The following is a 20,227-nucleotide window of genomic DNA, read 5'->3' on the forward strand; positions in this document are numbered from 1 at the left end:
TGAACAAGTGCGTGAGAAAATAGTCCAACAGTTTAAGGACAATGTTCCTCAACGTGCAATTGCAAGGAATTTAGGGATTTCATCATCTGCGGTCCATAATATCATCAAATGGTTCAGAGAATCTGGAGAAATCACTGCATCTAAGTCCACATTTCAAATTGTTTTTGGAAATTGTGGAGGTCTTCTCTTCCGGGCCAAAGAGTAAAAGAACCATCCGGACCGTTATGGACACACATTTCAAAAGCCAGCATCTGTGATGGTATGGGCTGTGTTAGTGCCAATGGCATGGGTAACTTACACATCTGCGAAGGCACCATTCATGCTGAAAGGTACATACAGGTTTTGGAGAAACATACGCTGCCATCCAAGCGACGTCTTTTTCACGGACACCCCTGCTTATTTCAGCAAGACGATGCCAAACCACATTCTGCACGTGTTACAACAGCGTGGCTTCGTCGTAAAAGAGTGCGGGTACGAGACTGGCCTGCCTGCAGTCCAGACCTGTCTCCCATTGAAAATGTGCGGCGCATTATGAAGCGGAAAATACGACAACGGAGACGCCGGACTGTTGAACAGCTGAAGCTGTACATCGAGCGAGAATGGGAAAGAAGTCCACCTACAAAGCTTCAACAATTCGTGTCCTCAGTTCCCAAACGTTTATTGAATGTTGTTCAAAGAAAAGGTGATGTAACACAGTGGTAAACATGACCCTGTCCCAGCCTGGAGCCATAAAATTCCAACTTAATGATTATTTGCTAAAATCAATCAAGTTGATCAGTTTGAACACTAAATATCTTGTCTTTGTAGTGTATTCAATGAAATATAGGTTGAACATGATTTGCAAATCATTGTATTCTGTTTTTCTTTGTTTAACACAACGTCCCAACTTCATTGGAATTGGGTTGTACTTTGACAAAAATGAGCTAAATCGCACATTTTTGTAATGTATGGATTGTATACCGTCTAATGTGTGGGAACCATGGCATTGAATTGCGATCATCTCGAGGACTTGGCATCAAAAAAGGGGAACGAAGACTTTTTTTTTTTTTTGATTCTCTGTCCGCTGTACTTTAACTCGACAGAGAAACAAAATGAATGTTAAGTGCCGTCTGTAGCTGGTAAAAACACTTTGTTATAATCCAATGGGACGAGCGGTTCCTTGAAGTTTCCATTAGTTGATGCGCGCCGTCGGGGATGATCGCGTCTGCGACACTGAGCCTGGATCAGTGTCCAATCCTCTTAAAAGGAGCAGCAAAGTGTGAGCTTTATCTCCGGTAAGGAGATCGTCGGGGAGAATGAAAACCTGCTGAGTTCCACACTTTGGAGTCACACTGCGCTCACGCCGACTGCAGTCGTCATGTGTCCTGTCGTTGAGTTTGTGTCATTGCCCAGCTAAAACAAACACATTCTAAAAACCAATGGAGGGTATTTTTACTTAAGTCCATTTTTCAGCTATCTGTACTTTCCGTGAGTATTTATTTTTCTGACTCCCTACATTTAAAAACATTTGTCCAACCTCCGCGGATGACACCGCGTTTGGGGTTGCGATCTTGATTGACTGATTGATCGAGATCTTGGGGACTTCTGAGATATAAAATAAAAAAATACAAAATTGGCGACACGGAGCATTAACGGCGATGACGCAACAGATTCAGAGAAGCACGATATTCCCCCTGTTGCGTCTTGTGCTAGCCTAAAAGCCACCAGCTTCTGGGGTTTGAAAAATATCTGTCTAATTTGTGTCCTATTTGCAGTTGTCAATGGTTAATTTAGCAATTTTCTGCTTATCAGTTCACAATGTTATCAAAATTATCGGAACACTGTTTTTATAGCATGTCCAGCAATTCTTTTTCTTTTCTTTTTTTGTTCTCAGTACGAGCACTACTATGCAAGTTGACAAAAGAGGGAAACTATTCCTATATCTGTTTTTGCCAAATTATCAAAACAAGTCTCGTATATAATTGACAGTATATATTATTCTTCACTTTTGTACTTACACACCCAGTAAAGTGAATTCAGGACTTTGTTTCTAAATATGTTTGAAAATAATTGCAGAAAATATGCAAAGCCTGAAAAATATTGAGTACTCAATTGTGAAGCTATAGCGCTAAACTGTTTTTCAACATTTCTGAGTATTCATGCCCCGGCATGAGTTGCCCCTCCCCCACTAAATAAGAACTTGAGCGCCATTAGCTAGCTATGACCACACATCCCGAAAATGCATCTTTGCGTTCCATAGTCCGCTGGCGTGCCCGCTTTAGAGCGCCTCATTGTCGAAGGTGAGTGCGCGCACATCACGGAAAGTGGAAGAGTGCATACTTTGTTGTTTTGTTTTACTTAAATAAATCTGTTTAATCAGTACTTTTTTTTTTTTTTTTTTTTTTTTTTACACATGTATGCATTACTTTTGCCACCTCTGCCAAAAACTGCGAGTACAACGTGACTGAATAAAAAGGTCGCCGCGATCCATTTTGGGTCACGTGGGGCGATTAGCGAGTTGTGTTCCCGTGTCGTCGTGTGACGTTCAAAGGTTGTACGTAATGAGATTAGCCACGTTAATCCACAGTTTACGCCCAGAAGTAATCAATCCATTTCATATCGGCATGATTCAATTCAATATGTCCAGGATTCATGTTGCAAGCCGTGTTAAAAGCTTTTATATTAAATGAGTGGAGAGAGAGAAAGAGAGACTAGAGAGTGCCTCGTTTGTGAGCTCCTGCATTATAAATGAAATGATGTATTTATCAATTTATTGAGAATATTTTCCTTATGTGGCCACAAATGAGTTCCCGCCTCTGATGACAGGCCAGCTCTTTATTTTTAGTCATCTGAATTTTTGATGGAAAAAACGAAGAAATAAAGCGTGTGGTGGTGTTTTTCCTCTTTGCTGCATCCTTTCCTGATAAAAGACAAGTCATGTAAAAAACATAAATTATCCATACGAATATCATGAATAATATAAGAACGGTGCTGCTTCTTTGACACGGAACGAGGACGAAGTGAACGGGGAGTGGACCGCATTACCGCAGCGACTCTACAATATAAAAGAGAAAAAAACATTTAGTAGCTTTAGGAATACAAATACTAGCGGTGTTAATGTAAATTACTGATTGGTGTTAATAAATTCGACATACATAACCCTATATTGCATAATTATTGCTTGAGTTAAGGCTTTACATTAGTGAATGAAAATGTTTTCAAAAACTGTTTAAAAAGTGTTTCTTCTCGTTTGTTCTGTCTCTGTGGTCTGTTTCACATTTGTATTGGATTTAAAATGAAAATCCAAATGTAAATCGGTAGTTAAAAGAACGCACACACGCTAGTTTTTTTGTAGACATGATTTTTATTTATGTGGACAAGGTCGCTGTTTGAATAAAATGCCATTCATTACAGGGACATTTTTATTTTGAAATGATAAAACCCTCATAAAAATAATTTGCATTTTCATGTACAGTGGTTGTGAATATTTGGGGGAATTTAAAAAATATATGTGGTGTCGAGATGATTTGCCGCACATTAAGTTTTAGCTTTTTTATTTTGTTGTTATTATTTTTGGGATTTCCCATCAGAAATGATTGGTAACCCGACTTGGTTCTGTCCAACCTTACAATAGAATCCACCAAAAAGAGATCCCCTGCATTGCGAAGACATTTGGTATTTCCCTCCGGAATAATGCAACTTATCCCACAGGATGATGATTATTATTATTTATTTTATTTTTTTTAAACAATACAGCCTGCATGCAAACCAGTGGCATAAAATATAAATATATCATGTTCCTCGCAGAAAATGCACCTTCCCCATCGGACTCTAAAATACCTTCCAACTTGGAACAATTGGATCCTGCACTAAGATTAATAGTGGAAATGATATCAGTATAATAATATATAAATCAGTCTAGTTATGAATGGTTTTCATGCTATGTGAAGGCGTGTACTGCATGTATGTGGTTCGTGTTGTGTTTCAGTGGGAGATGACCAACACGCAATATAAACGCCCACTGCGCTATTAGAACCGCAGTCCATTTGTCATTGAGCGTCTCACCCCCGAACTTGTTTATCACGATAACTGCTGGACGCCGTCAAGCCTGCCGCCGTATAATTCATAACCGTCCTCGACGCCAACGGAATAAAATGCGAACATCACTTGCTCGTGCGGGGGCGTAACTCTCCACTGTCCTCTTATAATGCAAACAAACTCGCGTCATCAAACCCGCTCAGGCGTGTATCGTACCTTTTCATCATGTTTGTAAACAGTAGGTGCCAGGGTTCTTGCAGGTGGCAAAGAAATGACTGAGTACCACTGACCTGAATGACAAAATTGGTTTGCGATGCGCCCCCAGATACACCCAAATGGCTTAGAGGGGTTTTTTTTCGGTTTACTTAAAAAAAACAAAAAATCAATCAAATAAAATTTTTTAAAAAATTATTTTTTTTTAATCGAAAATTAATCGAGCAGAACCTGTGGTTGAGGAGGATAAATCAAGTGGATGTCATAGATAGCTTGACAGAGAAGATCGCAAGACGGCCTCAATGATAGGGGTCAATGATTGGTTGGGTTGTTCTTCTTCGAGTCATTCGGCAAAACAATGGCTAGCCTGCTAGTCAATGAATTAGCCACTCCCTCAATGATCATGTTAACTACGTCTGAATGTCCACCACATCTGTTTTTGAATCGACTTAGCGGTTGAAATGTAAATTCCAAACAATTTACCTCACGTAACACGGTCCCTTTTGACTGACACATCACACATTCAAACTATGGTGGTAGCGACGAACGCTAAAATTGTCATTCAGCCCATTTACCCTGTTTCCTCAGTCACTCTGCCTTGGTCAAATGGTTTGTTTACCATGAGAATACTTGAGCTTTTGCCACCTGGTAGTCCATGTGACGTCATGGTGAACAGATCTATACTTGATGCGACATGCAAGGAATCGTACAGCATACAACGCTGGGTCATGCTGTTTCACGTCGAAGCTCTCAAGTGTTTCGAGCGCAGTGCTTGCTATCTACAGATAAAAGGCTGTTCAGGTTAACCCGCGCCAGGTTCCACCTTGGCGTCTGGGGCGTGGCGTTAGCGTTCCCGCAACGGAGGCCTGCGTGTCTTACAAAGACTACGCCCGGATGCCTAATCTAAAAGGCGACCTCCCCCCACGCCCACACACACACGCAGACACCAGTGCAGCCTCAGCTATCCCCGTATAATGTAGCCATTACCAGATTACGGCTGAGTTGACAGTAAAATGTCCCTCCAACGCTCAAGAGAAGATGTCCTCCTTGTCGGCTTCTGGCGAGGCGGGCCTGGAAATGTCAAAGAGACCTCGCGGGGAGCTAGCGGGGGGCGTCCTGGCTTTAAGGAGCTGCAGCGCTTCGGCGAGCTGCGCCTCCAGGCCCGACATTCGGACGCTGAGGCTCTTCAGGTCGTCTTTGAGCTCCAGCTTGAGTTCTTGAAGCGAGGCCTGGAGGCTCTGCTCGGGGATGGGGTAGAAGGAGCGTCGGGTTTCAGGCGGCTGCACGGGACTGCGGTCCTGCGGCGTCAAGCGGAAGTCGCTGACTTTGTCGAGGCGCAGGTCGCTTTTGGTGATGCCGCTGTCACACGAGTCCGTCTTCTTCAGGGACATTTGCGACTCGTGGCCCTTGGTCCGCTCTGGCAGCGTCTCCATGGATTCCGCTTTGGACACCGTTTTCCAGTTGTCGGGCTTCGCCATGGACTCCTTGAAGCGTCCCCAGCCTTTGACTTTTCCCGGCTCGGCGGCCCGACCTCCCACCAAGGAGGCGGGAGGTGGCACCTGTAGCTTCACCTTGTCCGAAGGGGTACGGCCGGGGGGCGTGGTTGACGACACGGGCGTGGACGACGAAGGCGTCGCCGGGCTTTCTGTCACCGTCACGATGCTGGTGGTGGTGACGATGGCCGTCTTGGGGACCTCCACGTACACCGATCCCTTCTCGACGTCGTTCTCTTCGCTTGGCTTGTCGGTGGGCGTGCGAGCCTCCCGCTGCTGCCGGAAGCGCTGGAAAAGTTTACGCACCGGGTGGTCGGGCGGCAAGTTCAGAGGAGCCTCGTTTTTCCGCCTCTGCCGCTCCTCTTCCTCTCGTTTCACGTCGCTGATTTTTCGGAAGACCATCTAAAAGAGAATTCATTGGGCTAATGATTTTGAAATAATTTTCGGGACAGACACAAAACACGGAAAGTTGCCGTCCTCTCGTATAGATGTTCCTCTTCTTCTGTCCATATTTAAAGGAGACTATTTAAAACCTGTTCCCAAGTGTTTAAAGTAACTGATAGTCTGTTTTGAGGGGGCAGTTCTTTCTCATGCGAATGAGATACTACCCCTTTACTCCCCCCCCCCCCCCCTCTTTTTTCCCTTTGTTTTAGCAGGACAATGGATATTAATGAAGATTTTACATCTATGACGATTTTAACGTATTGCACAGAGGACAACGAATGTATGCCTCTGAGTATTTTTATACTGTCTGTCTGTTTTGCTGCACTGTTTGTGTTCAAATGTCTGTTGCTTAAAGAAAAGAAAAACAAAATCAGTCAAACAACATAATTTGGGTCTCTCGTATCTCAAGGCACCTCTGTACTTGGTTGTTTAATTTCACACGTGATGGGAGGGCTTGTATTTGTATACAAGCTATTATAAAGTCACTTTTCTTCAATACATTCCCTTTAGCACAAGTCGTACCGTGTTTTTCTTGAGGGCAATTGGTTGCAAAAACAGAAATCACAGGCAAATGTCCAACGTTTGAAGAAGGCTGAAGGCTCCGCATGAAGCGGAATCGCCCAAAAGCAGTGAACTCTCACTTGCCTCACTTGACTATCAAGAGCATCGGGCTCGGGATTTCATCGGTGGCCAATACAACCTCGTTGAGCACTTATTCAATCCACCTCGGGATTTCCCAGCAGGGCACGCCGGCGTATAGCGCGACAAAACCCCCCAGACCTCCCGCCCCGCCCCCTCCAATCCGCTGCCGTCCAGGCGTTATTTCAGTGCCGCAGATGAGATTGCCTCTTCATAGGCCGGCAATTCAATCTCAGCCACGCTTCTCTCTTGGGCAGGGTGACCTTAATATGAATGAGGTAATGATTGGTAGCAACTGTGCTTGTTCAATTCCGAGTTGAAGGATCGGGAGGAGGGAGCGGCTTTAATATATGGAGCCAATTTTCCGTCACTGTCTGCAGACGGCGGCGCGACTTGTCTGGCTGTGTGGAAGTATCGTGATCCCGCGGGTTCTTTATCAAGCGGTTGCGTTTGTGTGCGCGTGGGCAACGTCACTCACCCTCTTGCGCAGGTTGTAAGTGAGCAGCAGATTGCGGGAGAAGTGATTGGAGAAGGCCGTGTAGAACTCGAGCACCTTCTGCAGGGCGTCGCGCTTGATCACATGGAGGTCGCAGTACGTCAGAGCGCGGACGTTGGCGCAGGCCTGAGCCAGCGTCACCTCCTTCCAGAATACGTCCCCGAAGACGTCCCCCTTGCCTGCCCGGTAAAAGGAAAAAGACGTTCAAGCCGGATATTTTTTCTGCCCGGACACACGCCAATGAGATTTAGTCACTCGGCGATTGCTTCACACAAGCCCTCAGGATTATGTTCCTGGACTGCTCTGTTATTTGCACTGACATTTACAGGAGCGTAAGGCTCTGCGTAGCCGCTTTACGCAAACCTGTAGCACTGCCTCGATCACTACCCCAGTCCTGTCCTGTTGTGTTTCCTACTTGTCGCGTCCCCTCCTTCCTGGGTGTATGCATGGTGAGCAGAGAGCAGCGATAAGATGGGGTCTTGTCAGTGAATGCTGCTGTTTTGAGTGCTGTCAGCTGTGCAATGAGTCTGTTCCTGTCCTGCCCCAGACTGCCCAGTCCCCACCACAAGACAGGACAGGGCAAAGGGGGTGGGCCCTTTGCCCTGTCCTGTCTTGTCTTGTCTTGTCTTGTCCTGCCCCGTACTGTCCGATTTCCTACTTGTCACATCCCTTCCTCACAGGGTGTAGCACTAACTGTAAGGTAATTGTTGTCATATACACTGGAAAAAAAAGTATTTTATTTAAACGTGTACCTCAGTTGCACATCATTAAAATGTGGTGAACTGATGTTTTCCCGGAAAAAAAAATCAAATACGTTATTTTAACACATTTTGTTCAAATTAAGTAAATTCAAAGGACTTTATTTTTTCCAGTGTACACTGTTGTGCTGTTTTCTGTTCTCTTTTTTTTTTTTTTTTTTCTGTTCTCTCTTTTTTTTTTTTTCTGTTCTCTTTTTTTCTCTCTGCCTGTCCTTCATTATCTCCAACTCCATTTCCAATAAAGATCCATCTCAATACAAAGCACAACAGAGGTAATATGACATCCTGCATGACTAAGCAGCCAAACAGGAGAGGTTAAAAAAAAAAAATAATATATATATATATATATATATATATATATATATATATATAAGCCCCCGTAAAGACAGCGAGCGCATTGATTTTCACTCGTAGAGGCACCACTTCATCAGCAATTACACTCCAATTACTATGCAGATCCGTGTATGTGGTGCATGCAATGGAGACATTAACAAACACAATTAGCCTGGGCCAATACTAAATACATCTCAGAGTCCAACACTAAAAACTGAAGAGTGCAGGTGAGCCCCCATAAAGACAGTAAAAGCATCGATTTTCACTTGTAGAGGCAGCACTTCATCACCAAGCCACTCACATACACTTTAATTACTGTGTCACCAGCACTTCATCCTGCGCCAAATTAAAACTGTAAATGAGTCGAACGGATCCGGGCACAAATAAGCCCTGCTACTACTGAACATTTGAGTAAGTGCCATTTATCAGAGGCTCCAGCCATTGCTTGAAAAAGGCAGATCTTCACCTACCCTAGCTACCAAGTTATGGTCGGAGAAACTCTGTTGGGGGGGTGAGTAATTATGTAAGTCAGCCTTACTGTAACATTACAATCTGGCAAAATTCAGAATGGCTCACTAACGGAAACATTTTCAGAAATACAATATCTCACAAAAGTGAGAACACCCCTAACATTTTTGTAAATATTTTATGATCTTTTCATGTCACAACGTTGAGGAAACGACACTTAGCTACGATGTAAATTAGTTACTGCGTAGCTTGTATAATAGTGTAAATTTCAAAATAACTCAACACACAGCCATCCATGAATGTCTAAACCACTGGCAACAGAAGTGAGTACACCCTTGAGTGAAAATGTCCAAATTGAAAAAGAAAAAGAAAAAAAAAAAAAAAAAAAAAGCCGCACTCACCCAGGATGGCCACAACCTCGTCATCCTGGATGACTTCCAGCGAGCCGGACACCACGAAGCAGAGGCTGTCCACGCTCTCGCCGGCGTGGTAGATGAGGTCGCCGGGCGCGCAGTGGATGGTCTGGAACTCCATGGCCAGCGCCCGCAGACAGCCGTCGCTTGCCAGTCTGAAGGCCGGGTGCTCTTTGAACACCTTCCGGTTCAGATGGACGCAAATGTCCGCCCGCATGTCCTTCGGACAAATCTGTAGCACCTGAATGGCAAAAATCAAGCATATTATAACAGCGAGGCTACAATATTGATTTTCAAAATGATATCTACTGTGTGTCATTTTCACAGCACATTAAATCTGATTATGTTGGCGTCCAACAACAACAACAACAAGGCTAAATTGTGCGAAAGGACTGAAAGCACCTGCCGAGCGTGTTGCCGCTGCCTTTCAAACTAATCTCTTTGAAGATGAATGTCACAGACGGATTAGGCGCCATTTTTAGAGCCGCGAGTTCTGGCGTCCTCGTGGGCGCAGACGAATGTGGCGTAAGTTTCGTTTGGGTGGCATTCAACCAAGCAGGAGCTGGCTCTGATTTGGGGATGAAAAGGGGATTTTGAGGTTTGAATTTCCTCATTCCTGTTCAAAATGGTGAGAAATCACTGAAACTGAAAGAGTCCGCATTAAAGTAGTTAATGATGCTGGATGGTCTCTACTGGTTTTTATAACAAGTCTGACTTTGAGTGATGCTCCAATGCACATTTCTTTGTCTGAAATCAGAAAGTTCCCATTTTTCCGGAATGCGGCATTATGTTTCGTCTGCAAGCAGTAGACTCCAAGGTTTTCAGTCCGTTGCACGTCACTAAAAAGAAATTATTAAGGCATTAGCGTATTATTATTTGCCGTTGCCCTTTACTAAAATGAAAAGATTTAAGATGTTATGTATTATTAATTGCCTTCAAACCAAGGTACATACTAAACCTTGATTTTTTTTCGCACCCCTGCGTATACATGCGGCGGCACGGCCGCGTACCTTTTCGGTGTCGATGCCCCGCGACATGGACCAGGTGGACGCGATGTAGTCCATGACCCGTTCGCTCAGGCCCTTGGGCACCTGGTAGAGTTTGAGGAAGTCCCGCACGCTGTTGAGCATCTCGTGGTAGCGGTTGGTGTTGGCGTACATCTGCTGGAAGATGGTGGTCACGTTACCGAAGATGGTGGCGTACAGCAGAGCTGCGGGAAACAAGACGAAACCATATCAAGATGCTTTTTTTTTGTTTGTTTTAAAATAGAATCAGAAATCCTCGGACAGTCGGTTTGTCACAAAATCATAAACCCTCGGACAGTCGGTTTGTCACAATAACTGCAAGTGATGTTCCTTAGTTGGAGATTATTGCGCCACGTTTAATGGGAATGAGAGGAGCCGCTTTGATTGGACAGGATCGAAGTCAGCTATGACAACGCCAGCGCAGAGCCCTGCGAGGGTGTACCCTGCTTCTCGCACTAAAAGTCAGTTGCGCTATAGAAGATGGAGGAATAGAACTACATTTCACAAGAGTGCACTCAAACAGTACTTCCATAGTTGAAAATGTCCCATTTTTTCCCCCTTGCCAGGAAATATTTTCCAACTTTGAACAGGGTTAATTTGATTCAACAGGAGGGTTAAACAATTTGGTGTTTACACCAGAATTCATTTTTTTCGGCGTCGGGTCAGTCGGTGAGCAATGAAATGGAGACGTGAGTGTGTCTCTCAGGCACTTGGCTTGTTGAAGCCATCTCTAACAGCTGGCTGGCTGGCATCTGTGTGTGCGTGTGTGTGGATCAAAGGGTCTGCTGTGTGTGCGCGGAGGCCTAATTAGCCCCTCTCCGGCAAGGGTCGGCGAAGAGACATGCCAGCCGCACATTTCAATTGTCCTCAGATGTTGATGACAGCAACCTGTGTTGTGTTTGTTGGCGTTGCGCCGCGCAATCAAAAGTGCGAGCAACACAATATTGCTAATTAAAAAGTACTCCAAACTCCCCCAGAGGAGGACCTCAGACGCTCATCCGTGTTATCTCACATTGCGCTATCATGCACGGACGGGAAGACAAAGGGCGGCAAAAAGAGGCTTTTATAACCCTCTTGCAGGTCAAACTGAATTGTTTTAAAGTTTAAAACTCAAGAAAAAAAAAATTTGCTTCTTTTTATTATCTATATATTTCTTGGACTATTTTTTCATTTGAAATGGTATATTGATACAAAATATTTATCAAAAGGGGTCCCAAAAAAACTGAAATCCATTCGCGCCATATTTTCAGATTACCAATATTAATAGTTTTAACCTTAAATACACCCCAAACTATGATCCCCTAACACTTTTATATCATTTCAAACTCATCTTACAATATTCCCCTTAAATAAATAAATGAGTCATTGTTTGATTTCGGAAAAAATGTACTAGAAGACTCTCTGGACACAACCCAAGCTAAACTTGGCTCCTCCACGATGTACAAAGTTTGTCTCTCAGTCGAGAACTATCACTTCAACGTACTCCAGGTTAATACTTTCCTATTGAGACAAGGTTGCAGAAACCAAAACAAACAAATGCAAATCCGTCATTTTGTGAACCGCAAATAAGCAGCGGATTACTCTCGTAGGACTGTAGCATATTTGCACCGGCCGCACCCAATTTGTGTCGCTCGGAACATTTGGGCACTGGCCAAGTGAAAAACATTGCCAAAATTGACAGAGGAGCGTCTGAAAGTGACTCTTAAGACACTGTTAGTAGTGGAATATACATATAACATGATGTATGAGTGGGCTGAATGGTAGTTGTTGTTTTGTTTTTTTTCCACCTAAAACTGTAATCGCTACCGCGCTAATGCTAACCGTTTAGTAAAGGCTAATTTTGTTGTCTCAAATTCTGTCCAGTTTATACCCTACACTCAGTACCGACATATGCAATTTAAGGATGGAAGTCCAGCCCTCATAAATGAGAATAGAATGCATGTAAGTTGTTAAAAAAAGAAAAAAAAGAAAAAGGGGGCGGGGCGGTGAATACTCAACAAAATAGGTATAGGTTGATCAATTCTAAAAAGATTTGAGAGTGACAAATCTACTGGAGAGTCAATATTTGTATGAAAAATACTTTTTGGCTATAAATATAAAACAATCCGATGAAAAACAGAAAATTCCGTTCTTTACAGGTATTAAAAACGGGACTGTCGTAAACCAAGGCCCCTCCATATTTGTCGTCATGGTTTAACACAGAGCGGGTCACGTTCACTGACGAGCATTTCCGGCATACCAAAGAAACAAAGGTAACAGGAGATTTACAAGGCTTGGCCGTCTTGGGAAGACGCTGGTAACAATGCGGATCTATGGAGCTGTTTGAAGGTACTTAAAAGACACTTACGCAGTTGTCAGCCCCAAGCCAAGGGTTGCTATGGCAACAGGACATATGCATCACGCTCCCTCCCTCATCTTTCCCCACCCGATCCCCCCCCCCCCCACCCGATCCCCTCCTCGCACTGTGATCTTCCGCTGGCAGCACCGGTATCCAGAGCTGACGATAAAAATAGAACAGTATCAGGGCATCCATATTTCATAGCCAAGCACAAACGGATGACAAGTAAAATTGCATCTACGCTCGCATCCTCCCGGGCCTGGAGGCCTTTTTCTTTTTCTAATTACGCCTTAATGGGACGTTTTCTGTTGAAACATTTCGACGGACGATAAGTGTGCAGATGACTTTTTTTTTTTTGGTTCACCTCCTCTGCTGAGATGGTGAAAAGAAGGCAAAAAAAAAAAGGCAGCGAGAGGGAGGAGGTGAAAGAGGTGTAAGGAGGGGGGATAATCGGCCTCTCCTCGGCGGAGGTGTGATGACTTGATGGGCTAACGCGGTCACGCATAAATAGCATCGCGACACTGTGTGAGGCATGCTGGGAAAACAAATTGCCACCCTCCTGGCTGTTAAGGCCTTTAACGTACTGTAAGTGAACGTCTCAAGGAAAGCTGGCAAGACGTGCCCACAGTTGCAGGCAATTAAACTTTCAATTTTCCAGTAGAAAAGGACTAATCCGGTGATTCTTAAACTTTTTACACCAAGTACCACTGGGCGGGGGGGGGGGGCTCTCCAAGTACCACCTTCACGACCAACATTAAAAAACAGTAGCTAGTATGCCTATGTGTTCATTTATTTCTTAAAAGGAAATTAAATAAGCCACTGTAATATTTGGCACAGTCTGACCGTTGACACTGTGCTTAAATGAAGGCAAATTTTAAATTTGACTGAAATAAGGATTCGATTAAAACGGATTGCAAATCAAACTTAATAAATGAAAATTGGACCTCAATAAGAGAAAAAAAAACAAAAACGTTCTTTAAGAGTAAATGCAATTGCGTTGCTCTAAAAGGTTAAATATAACTCATATGTACTGAAAGAATGATTTTGTGTGTGTGTGAGTGTACCACTAGCGAGCGCAAGCGTACAACTCGTGGTACAAGTACCATACTTTGAGAATCATGGGATTAATTGACTATGAGGCTGTCATCTCTACTTTATTTTGCCTACACTAAGGAGTTTTTGTTTGTTTAGGATCTCCCTCCCCCCCCCCAAAGAAAAAAAAAAAAAAAGTTTTCCCGAAAATTTGGTCCAGAGCCTTTTTTATTTATTTTTTTTTTTATTTTTTTTTTAAACTTTGTGAGAAGCATTTTTCCACATTTTCTCTCAAATGATTCGTGAATAATGCAGGAATTTGACAGTAAAACATATTTTATTGAGTTATCGGTTGTTTTTACATTATGGAAAATATTGATGTTGGTGCATATTAAAAAACAATAATAATTAAAGCTTACCCTTTGGTACAATAACGCCTATTATGATTTGTGAATGAATGTTTTTATGAATATATTGATTGTTTACATGTGTGTAGATGTGTTAATATATTTTAAACTTCTTGGGGATTACACTTTGGGGAAATTATGTTTTGATTTTGATTGATTGTGATTTTATTTTCATTAAGGTAATTATAATGTGAACATTTTCTAAAACAAAAATCAAATACAGATTACCTTTTGGTACAGTTAAACTGATAATGATGTCTTTAATTTTTTAGATTTAATTGCTGATGTTGTTATACAAAATAATAATAATAATAGTAATAATAATGATAGTAATACATCATTTTCACATTCTAAATGACAGGCGAATATTTTCAAAAGTAAAATATAGTAATATATATTCTTAATAATATAATAGTTTTTTTTTAACATCATCCTTTTTTTACTTTATTTCTTTACATTTCTATATGTCTTGATTTCATTATTTTTTTTTTACATTATGTAACAGTATTAGGAGTGAATATTTTTATAATTACTATGTCCATGATTTTTCTCCATGCAATTTATGATAAATTAATTTTTATTGACATGAAATTTTTATTTAAAATTTAAATCGATTTTTTGATGAGATGATCCTCTGGGACAGTTATGTTTATGCTCAAATAACTAACTTTGGCATGATATTAACTTTTTACCAATGACAAATTTGTCAAGCTGATTATTTTGCTGCATATTTTCTTCATTTTTGTAAATAAGATTCCAGACATTTGAACACATTAATCAGTGATGCTAATGACAACTTTCACCTTCAGGCATATGAGGAAGGCGTTCCATCCAAATTAAGATTGTTCGTCCTTGGTGAGCCATAATAGTTTTACAGTGTTTCTTCCTCTCCTATCAAAGGCATTTGTCTGGATTGACCCCCCTTCAGCGCAGCTTTACTCAGCGTAAAACCTCCATATTAGCTAAAAACGCTCCTCTCCAGCCTGCACTCTGCCTTCTTGCGGATATTATTTTTTACAAGACATTTTTATGAGAGGCGGCGTGAGAAGCGAGCCGTGCATCACGCTCGGCACATCTTAATAATTTAGCAGCGCGCCGACTGGAGCTAATGAGCCCAATGAAGGCAAGAATAACACAGACGCTAAAGGCCAACTGTCACATGGAGACAGACACCAGGATAGATTCAAAGGATGATTGGTCGTTTGCCGTCGTGGCAACTAACCAAGTATGACTGCTTTGTTACTGTACTTATGTCGATTTTTCAGGCTTAAAACTTTCCTTTGAATCCCTAACTTTAAACCATAACTCTGTCTTGAAAAAAAAAAAATGAATCAGTGTGAAAAAGGCTACTTCCTGGTTCACGGCGGATGACAGAGGGCATGAACTAGATATGGCGGCGGTTCCACAGTGGACTGTACCATCCGCACCAAACGGCAAAATAAATTCCTCTATCCACATCTTTATCTGGATCTCCACCAAAATTTAAAGTGAATTCAGACATTTCTTTCTAAATACATTAAACATGTTTGAAGACAACTGCAGAAAACGTGCAAAGACTGAGCGCTACGTAGTAACTCAGTTACGGAGCTATAGCATTCAACAGTTTTTCACTACTTGACTTTTGCTGATGTTTTTGGGTGTGGCTAAAACGGCGCCACGTGACGAACTTTGGAGTCCAGCATGAGTCGCGCCTCCCCAACTATTTAAGAAGTCAAGTGCCTTTGTTCGTATCAGCATTTATCTGGTGCAATTGTGACGTGTTAGCTAGCTAGCTATGCCTCCACCCCAAAAATACATCTTTCTTTTCAAATAGACTGCTGGCATGGCCGCTGTAGAGTGCCTCGTTGTTGGCCGTGAGTGCTTGGGCATCACGCAGAGGAAGACGAAGAGCGAGGAGGGGGAAGTCTAACTTTAGAGCGCCTTGTTGTCATGGCGTGGAACAGCCCCGATATAAAGGCTTTAAGCAGATATATTTTCACGGCTCAAACTTTTCGTGATGTGTAGACTTAAGAAAGATGCTAGACACAGTAGCATCCATTTTTCCTGGTCGCCGTATCGGTAGTTGATTGACAGCTTGGGGTGTGGTTTGAGTTCATTCAGCAGACACGCCCACAGCGTTCCAGAGAAGAGACGGCGTGCTTTTTTTTCACCATTTTGAAGCCTCATTTTACAACTTGGCAGTTTTTTTTAAATCAATTAAATTTGCCAATGTTGTCAACAACACTCGTCTCTGTGCTTGGAAAGAGACAACTGTCCAAAAATGTCTTGACAACATGAAGAAATAAGATTCAGGGCAACGAAGAATATCTGATGAATAGATATGTTTGCGCCAAAGTACTTCACTACGCACCAACATCAAAAAGGCAAATGAGACGATAGACTCACATCCGATCATCATCATGGCCACGGCGAAGATCTTCTCTCCGTCGGTAGTGGGCGCGATGTTGCCGAAGCCGATGCTGGTCAGGCTGGTCATGGTGAAGTAGAGCGAGGTGATGTAGACCGAGTCCTTGTTGGGGCCGCCCTCCCACTTGCCCAAGCCGCTGGCGTTGAAGCGGTAGGGCGGGCCCACGGTCTCGGCCAGGATGTACAGCCAGCTGTCCGTGCGCACGATGTTGGTCACCTCGTCGATCACCTCGTAGTCGCCGATGCTGTACCTGCAATCGACCGTCATCGCAAAAGTCGGGTTTAAGGCTAATTTGTGGAACGGTGGCCAGCACTTTTCACACTGTACAGCGGACCCCCGCTATTTGCAGGGGATAGGGACCGCGAATAGCAAAAATCCACAGATTATTTTTTTTTAGATCCCAAATATTCTTGACCAAGCAGGGATAAACTGCCACACAGCTTTTTTGGAGTTCGGTTCGTCCCCCCCAAAAAAAAAAAACATCGGAAAAAAAGACTGCTATACAATTAGACAGCTTGATTGACACGCTTTTTATGTGGGGGAGGAGCTATATTTAGCCTGGTTGGTTGGTGGAAGTTATGGAGAGTTTTTTTTGCATATACATACAGTACATATGTGCATCTACAGTGTATCCCTTCATACTCACAGTTTGGCACCCCCCCAACCCCAAAAACGCTTAGTGACAGTTCACCCCCACTTATTCAAGAATGTTTTGGTTTAAAAAAAAAAATAGGGCATCACGCAGAGGAAGACGAAGAGCGAGGAGTTGCAAAAATAATACACATACGCTTACGTGATAATTACTTGCGGATTTTTGCTATTCGCAATTCAGGCCTGGTCCCTATCCCCCACCAATAGCGGGGGTCCTCTGTACATGTAAATCTCTCGTATATTTTTTTCAAACTCAAATCATCACCTGTAAACAATAGATAGCTCAATAGATAGATAGAAAGAGATGATGCAGCAATTCTACCAACTCTCTTTTTATATGTAGATTTTTTTCCCCCTCTCAGAACGGACAACAAAATCTGAGGAGCCATGCCCACCCCCCCCCCCCCAAAAAAAAAGAAAAGAAACAAGCAAAAGTAAAGAGATTTAAAGTGACAGCATCACTGTCATCCAAGATAATGGCAGTTAACCTTTTTTTCCCTCTTTCTTTAGCTTGCGGTGTGACCATAGCAACCGCAGACACTGCACTGTGCACTGTGGGGCGCGGCAGCTATTTTTACCAGGGTTGGGATTCATGTGTTGTGACACTTTATTAGGTACACCAAACAAACACCGACAGGAACGCACGTGAAGCAAAGGGCCGACAAAGTGTAATCCGCTCGGTTCTTTAATCCGACCCACCGAGCATTTCTTCAACTTGTGTGTGTGAAATGAGACAAAAATCACTCTTATTTAAGTATACATAATCTTTGTGACATTTTTGTTTGGTGGTGTGCCTTAAGCTTCTTCTAATGTAAAATATGTGCCTTGGCTCAATGAAGATTTGGCACCATTGCTCTGGCATATCCCCCTGTAGAGATGACTAGACTACACAGGCATTACACATTTGCATACCAAGCATAAAAAAAAAATTATAATTAATTCCATAAGGTACTGAAAGATACACGTTTGGTATGCCGACGCGGGAATAAAAACAGCCTCTAATTAGTGCGGAATTAACTGAATAGGTGTCCTTGTTATGATAATTGGCTTACGTACGTACCAAATGCAGGCCAGCCAGTGAGCGGCCAGGCCGAACACGCACACCAGCAGGACCAGCACGGCGGCACCGTACTCGATGTAGTGGTCCAGTTTGCGAGCCACCCGACCCAGACGCAGGAGCCGGACCACCTTCAGGGAGCTGAACAGGCTGCTGATGCCCTGAAGCGAAGGAAAAAAATTAATTCAATTCAAGTTGTACAAACGCAATCAAAGGATTAACTCAAATGCTTTAGCTGGAGCGTCATGCGAAATGAAACTAAACAGCTACAATAGTATCTCTAAAGGAATTCAAACTAAATTGTGATTGTGTGCCTATGTATGTCCATGGCCACCAGGGGGCAGTATAATACAGACATGCACACGGAAGAGTTTCACGACGAAGTGACTCAGTAAGATTAGTTGTGTTTCACAGAGGGTAAAGAATATATGCCTGTGTGTATTGTTATTTTCTCTGTCTAAATGCGTTGCTGCTTGCCGATGCTTAAAGAGTTGTAACACCACGGCATCCATGCTAGATTTGATCCGGTCTATGGCGTTTTGCATTCTCTGTTAGCATTGAGCTAACCGACTTTCGTAAGTTACCTTGTTTGATTGTTTTAGTTTTAAATTTCAACTGGGAATAGCAATAAACAGGTTAAATCAAGCAATTGGCCTCTTTTTTTGAAGAATTATTCACTATTGGCTGCATGTTGCGAAGTTCGCTGCCATTATCTCTTGTAACTCAAATTTTTGCTCGAAAAAGTCAAGTCACTCACTTGTAAGTCAAAGTACCACTGTATATGTAAAGAAAAAATCTTTCTATTATTTCTATAGAAGTTGATGCTGAGGGGGAAAAAATATATATATTTTAAGGCTATGTCGTCAAACCCTAGCAGAAGGTTTTATGATGATTCACTATTGGATTTGTTTGTTTTTTTACCACATTGCATTCCACCCTCTTCATCCTGGCAGATAAATGATTATTATATCATATTCCTTTTAAATGACAGGCTCTGATACTCCACACAGCAATTCACGTCACATCGTGTTAATAGATAACCGCGAACGTGAATGGGTATGCAAATGAGTAGCTGGCCACACACATACAGTGCAGCACACGTATTGTACACACACACGCGACGCCTGTGTGTGTGTATGTTATGAAAGTGATTCGATTAAAAAAACGTGCGGAAAATGTATAGCTTCGCCGCAATGTCCACTCAGCATTTTGTCCAAACACCCACCACCAGTGATTCAAATGGACACGCACAACCCTGAGCAGCTTCAGAGAGTCATTGCCCACACGTCAATGTGTGTGTGTGTGTGTGTGTGAGAGAGAGAGAGAGAGAGATAGAGAGAGAGAGAGAGAGAGAGCGAGAGAGAGAGAGAGAGAGAGAGAGAGAGAGAGAGAGAGAGAGAGAGAGAGAGAGAGAGAGAGAGAGAGAGAGAAGCATATTGATTGGGCTAATGCTTGGCGGTGTGCAGCCCGTACGACTGCTGCGCTGGCCGTCACCTGATCCGATCTTGGTGGCGTCTGACGGACACATCGCCCTCTCGAAAACAAAATCAGTCTGAGGAGCAAAAAATTCAATTATACGAGATGAGAGAACTGATTTGAAAAACATTTTCGCCCGGAGGAAATAAGGGAACTAATCTGGGTCGGCCACGCTGTAAATTTAGTGGCTAGCATGTCTGCCTCAAAGTCAAGAGGTCGTAGGTTCGAATCACTTTGGAGTTTGCATGTTTTCCCCATGTTTGCGTTGGTTTTCTCCAGATACTCCGGCTTCTTTACACATTCCAAAATGGTGCATGTGAGCTTCACTGAATTTCTCTTCCATGTAGCTCCTCTCACGAGCACGATGAATACATGTTTAATGCATGTTTGAATCTGGGTTTTCTGCGGGTATCTAGCTTCCCCACACAAATGCATGTTATCTTAGTTGAAGATTTTCATCATTTTAATAATCGGTTAATGTGTTGAGTATTTTTTGATTAAATGATGACTGTCATTTTTTAAAAATTATAATAATCCATCCCTTTATTCAAAAACAGGAC

The 20,227-nt window shown here is 42.8% G+C and overlaps 1 protein-coding gene across 3 annotated transcripts in view; it reads right to left on the reverse strand.

Moving 5' to 3' along the window:
• Positions 1-3,366: 3,366 nt before the first annotated feature.
• The window catches only part of kcnh1a (potassium voltage-gated channel, subfamily H (eag-related), member 1a), a 40,207-nt gene continuing 23,346 nt past the window's right edge, over positions 3,367-20,227 (reverse strand). For all 3 annotated transcript variants that reach the window (XM_061690639.1, XM_061690638.1, XM_061690637.1), the window contains 6 exons: positions 18,195-18,352; positions 16,462-16,733; positions 10,285-10,484; positions 9,263-9,515; positions 7,285-7,481; positions 3,367-6,125 (listed from right to left, as the gene is read on the reverse strand). In XM_061690639.1, coding sequence (XP_061546623.1) covers positions 5,259-6,125; positions 7,285-7,481; positions 9,263-9,515; positions 10,285-10,484; positions 16,462-16,733; positions 18,195-18,352 — 1,947 coding nt within the window. In that variant the 3' untranslated portion in view covers positions 3,367-5,258. The remainder of the gene's footprint in view (positions 6,126-7,284; positions 7,482-9,262; positions 9,516-10,284; positions 10,485-16,461; positions 16,734-18,194; positions 18,353-20,227) is intronic.

The sequence above is a fragment of the Phycodurus eques genome, chromosome 11 (genome assembly GCF_024500275.1).
Source record: "Phycodurus eques isolate BA_2022a chromosome 11, UOR_Pequ_1.1, whole genome shotgun sequence".
Classification (NCBI taxonomy): Eukaryota; Metazoa; Chordata; class Actinopteri; order Syngnathiformes; family Syngnathidae; genus Phycodurus; species Phycodurus eques.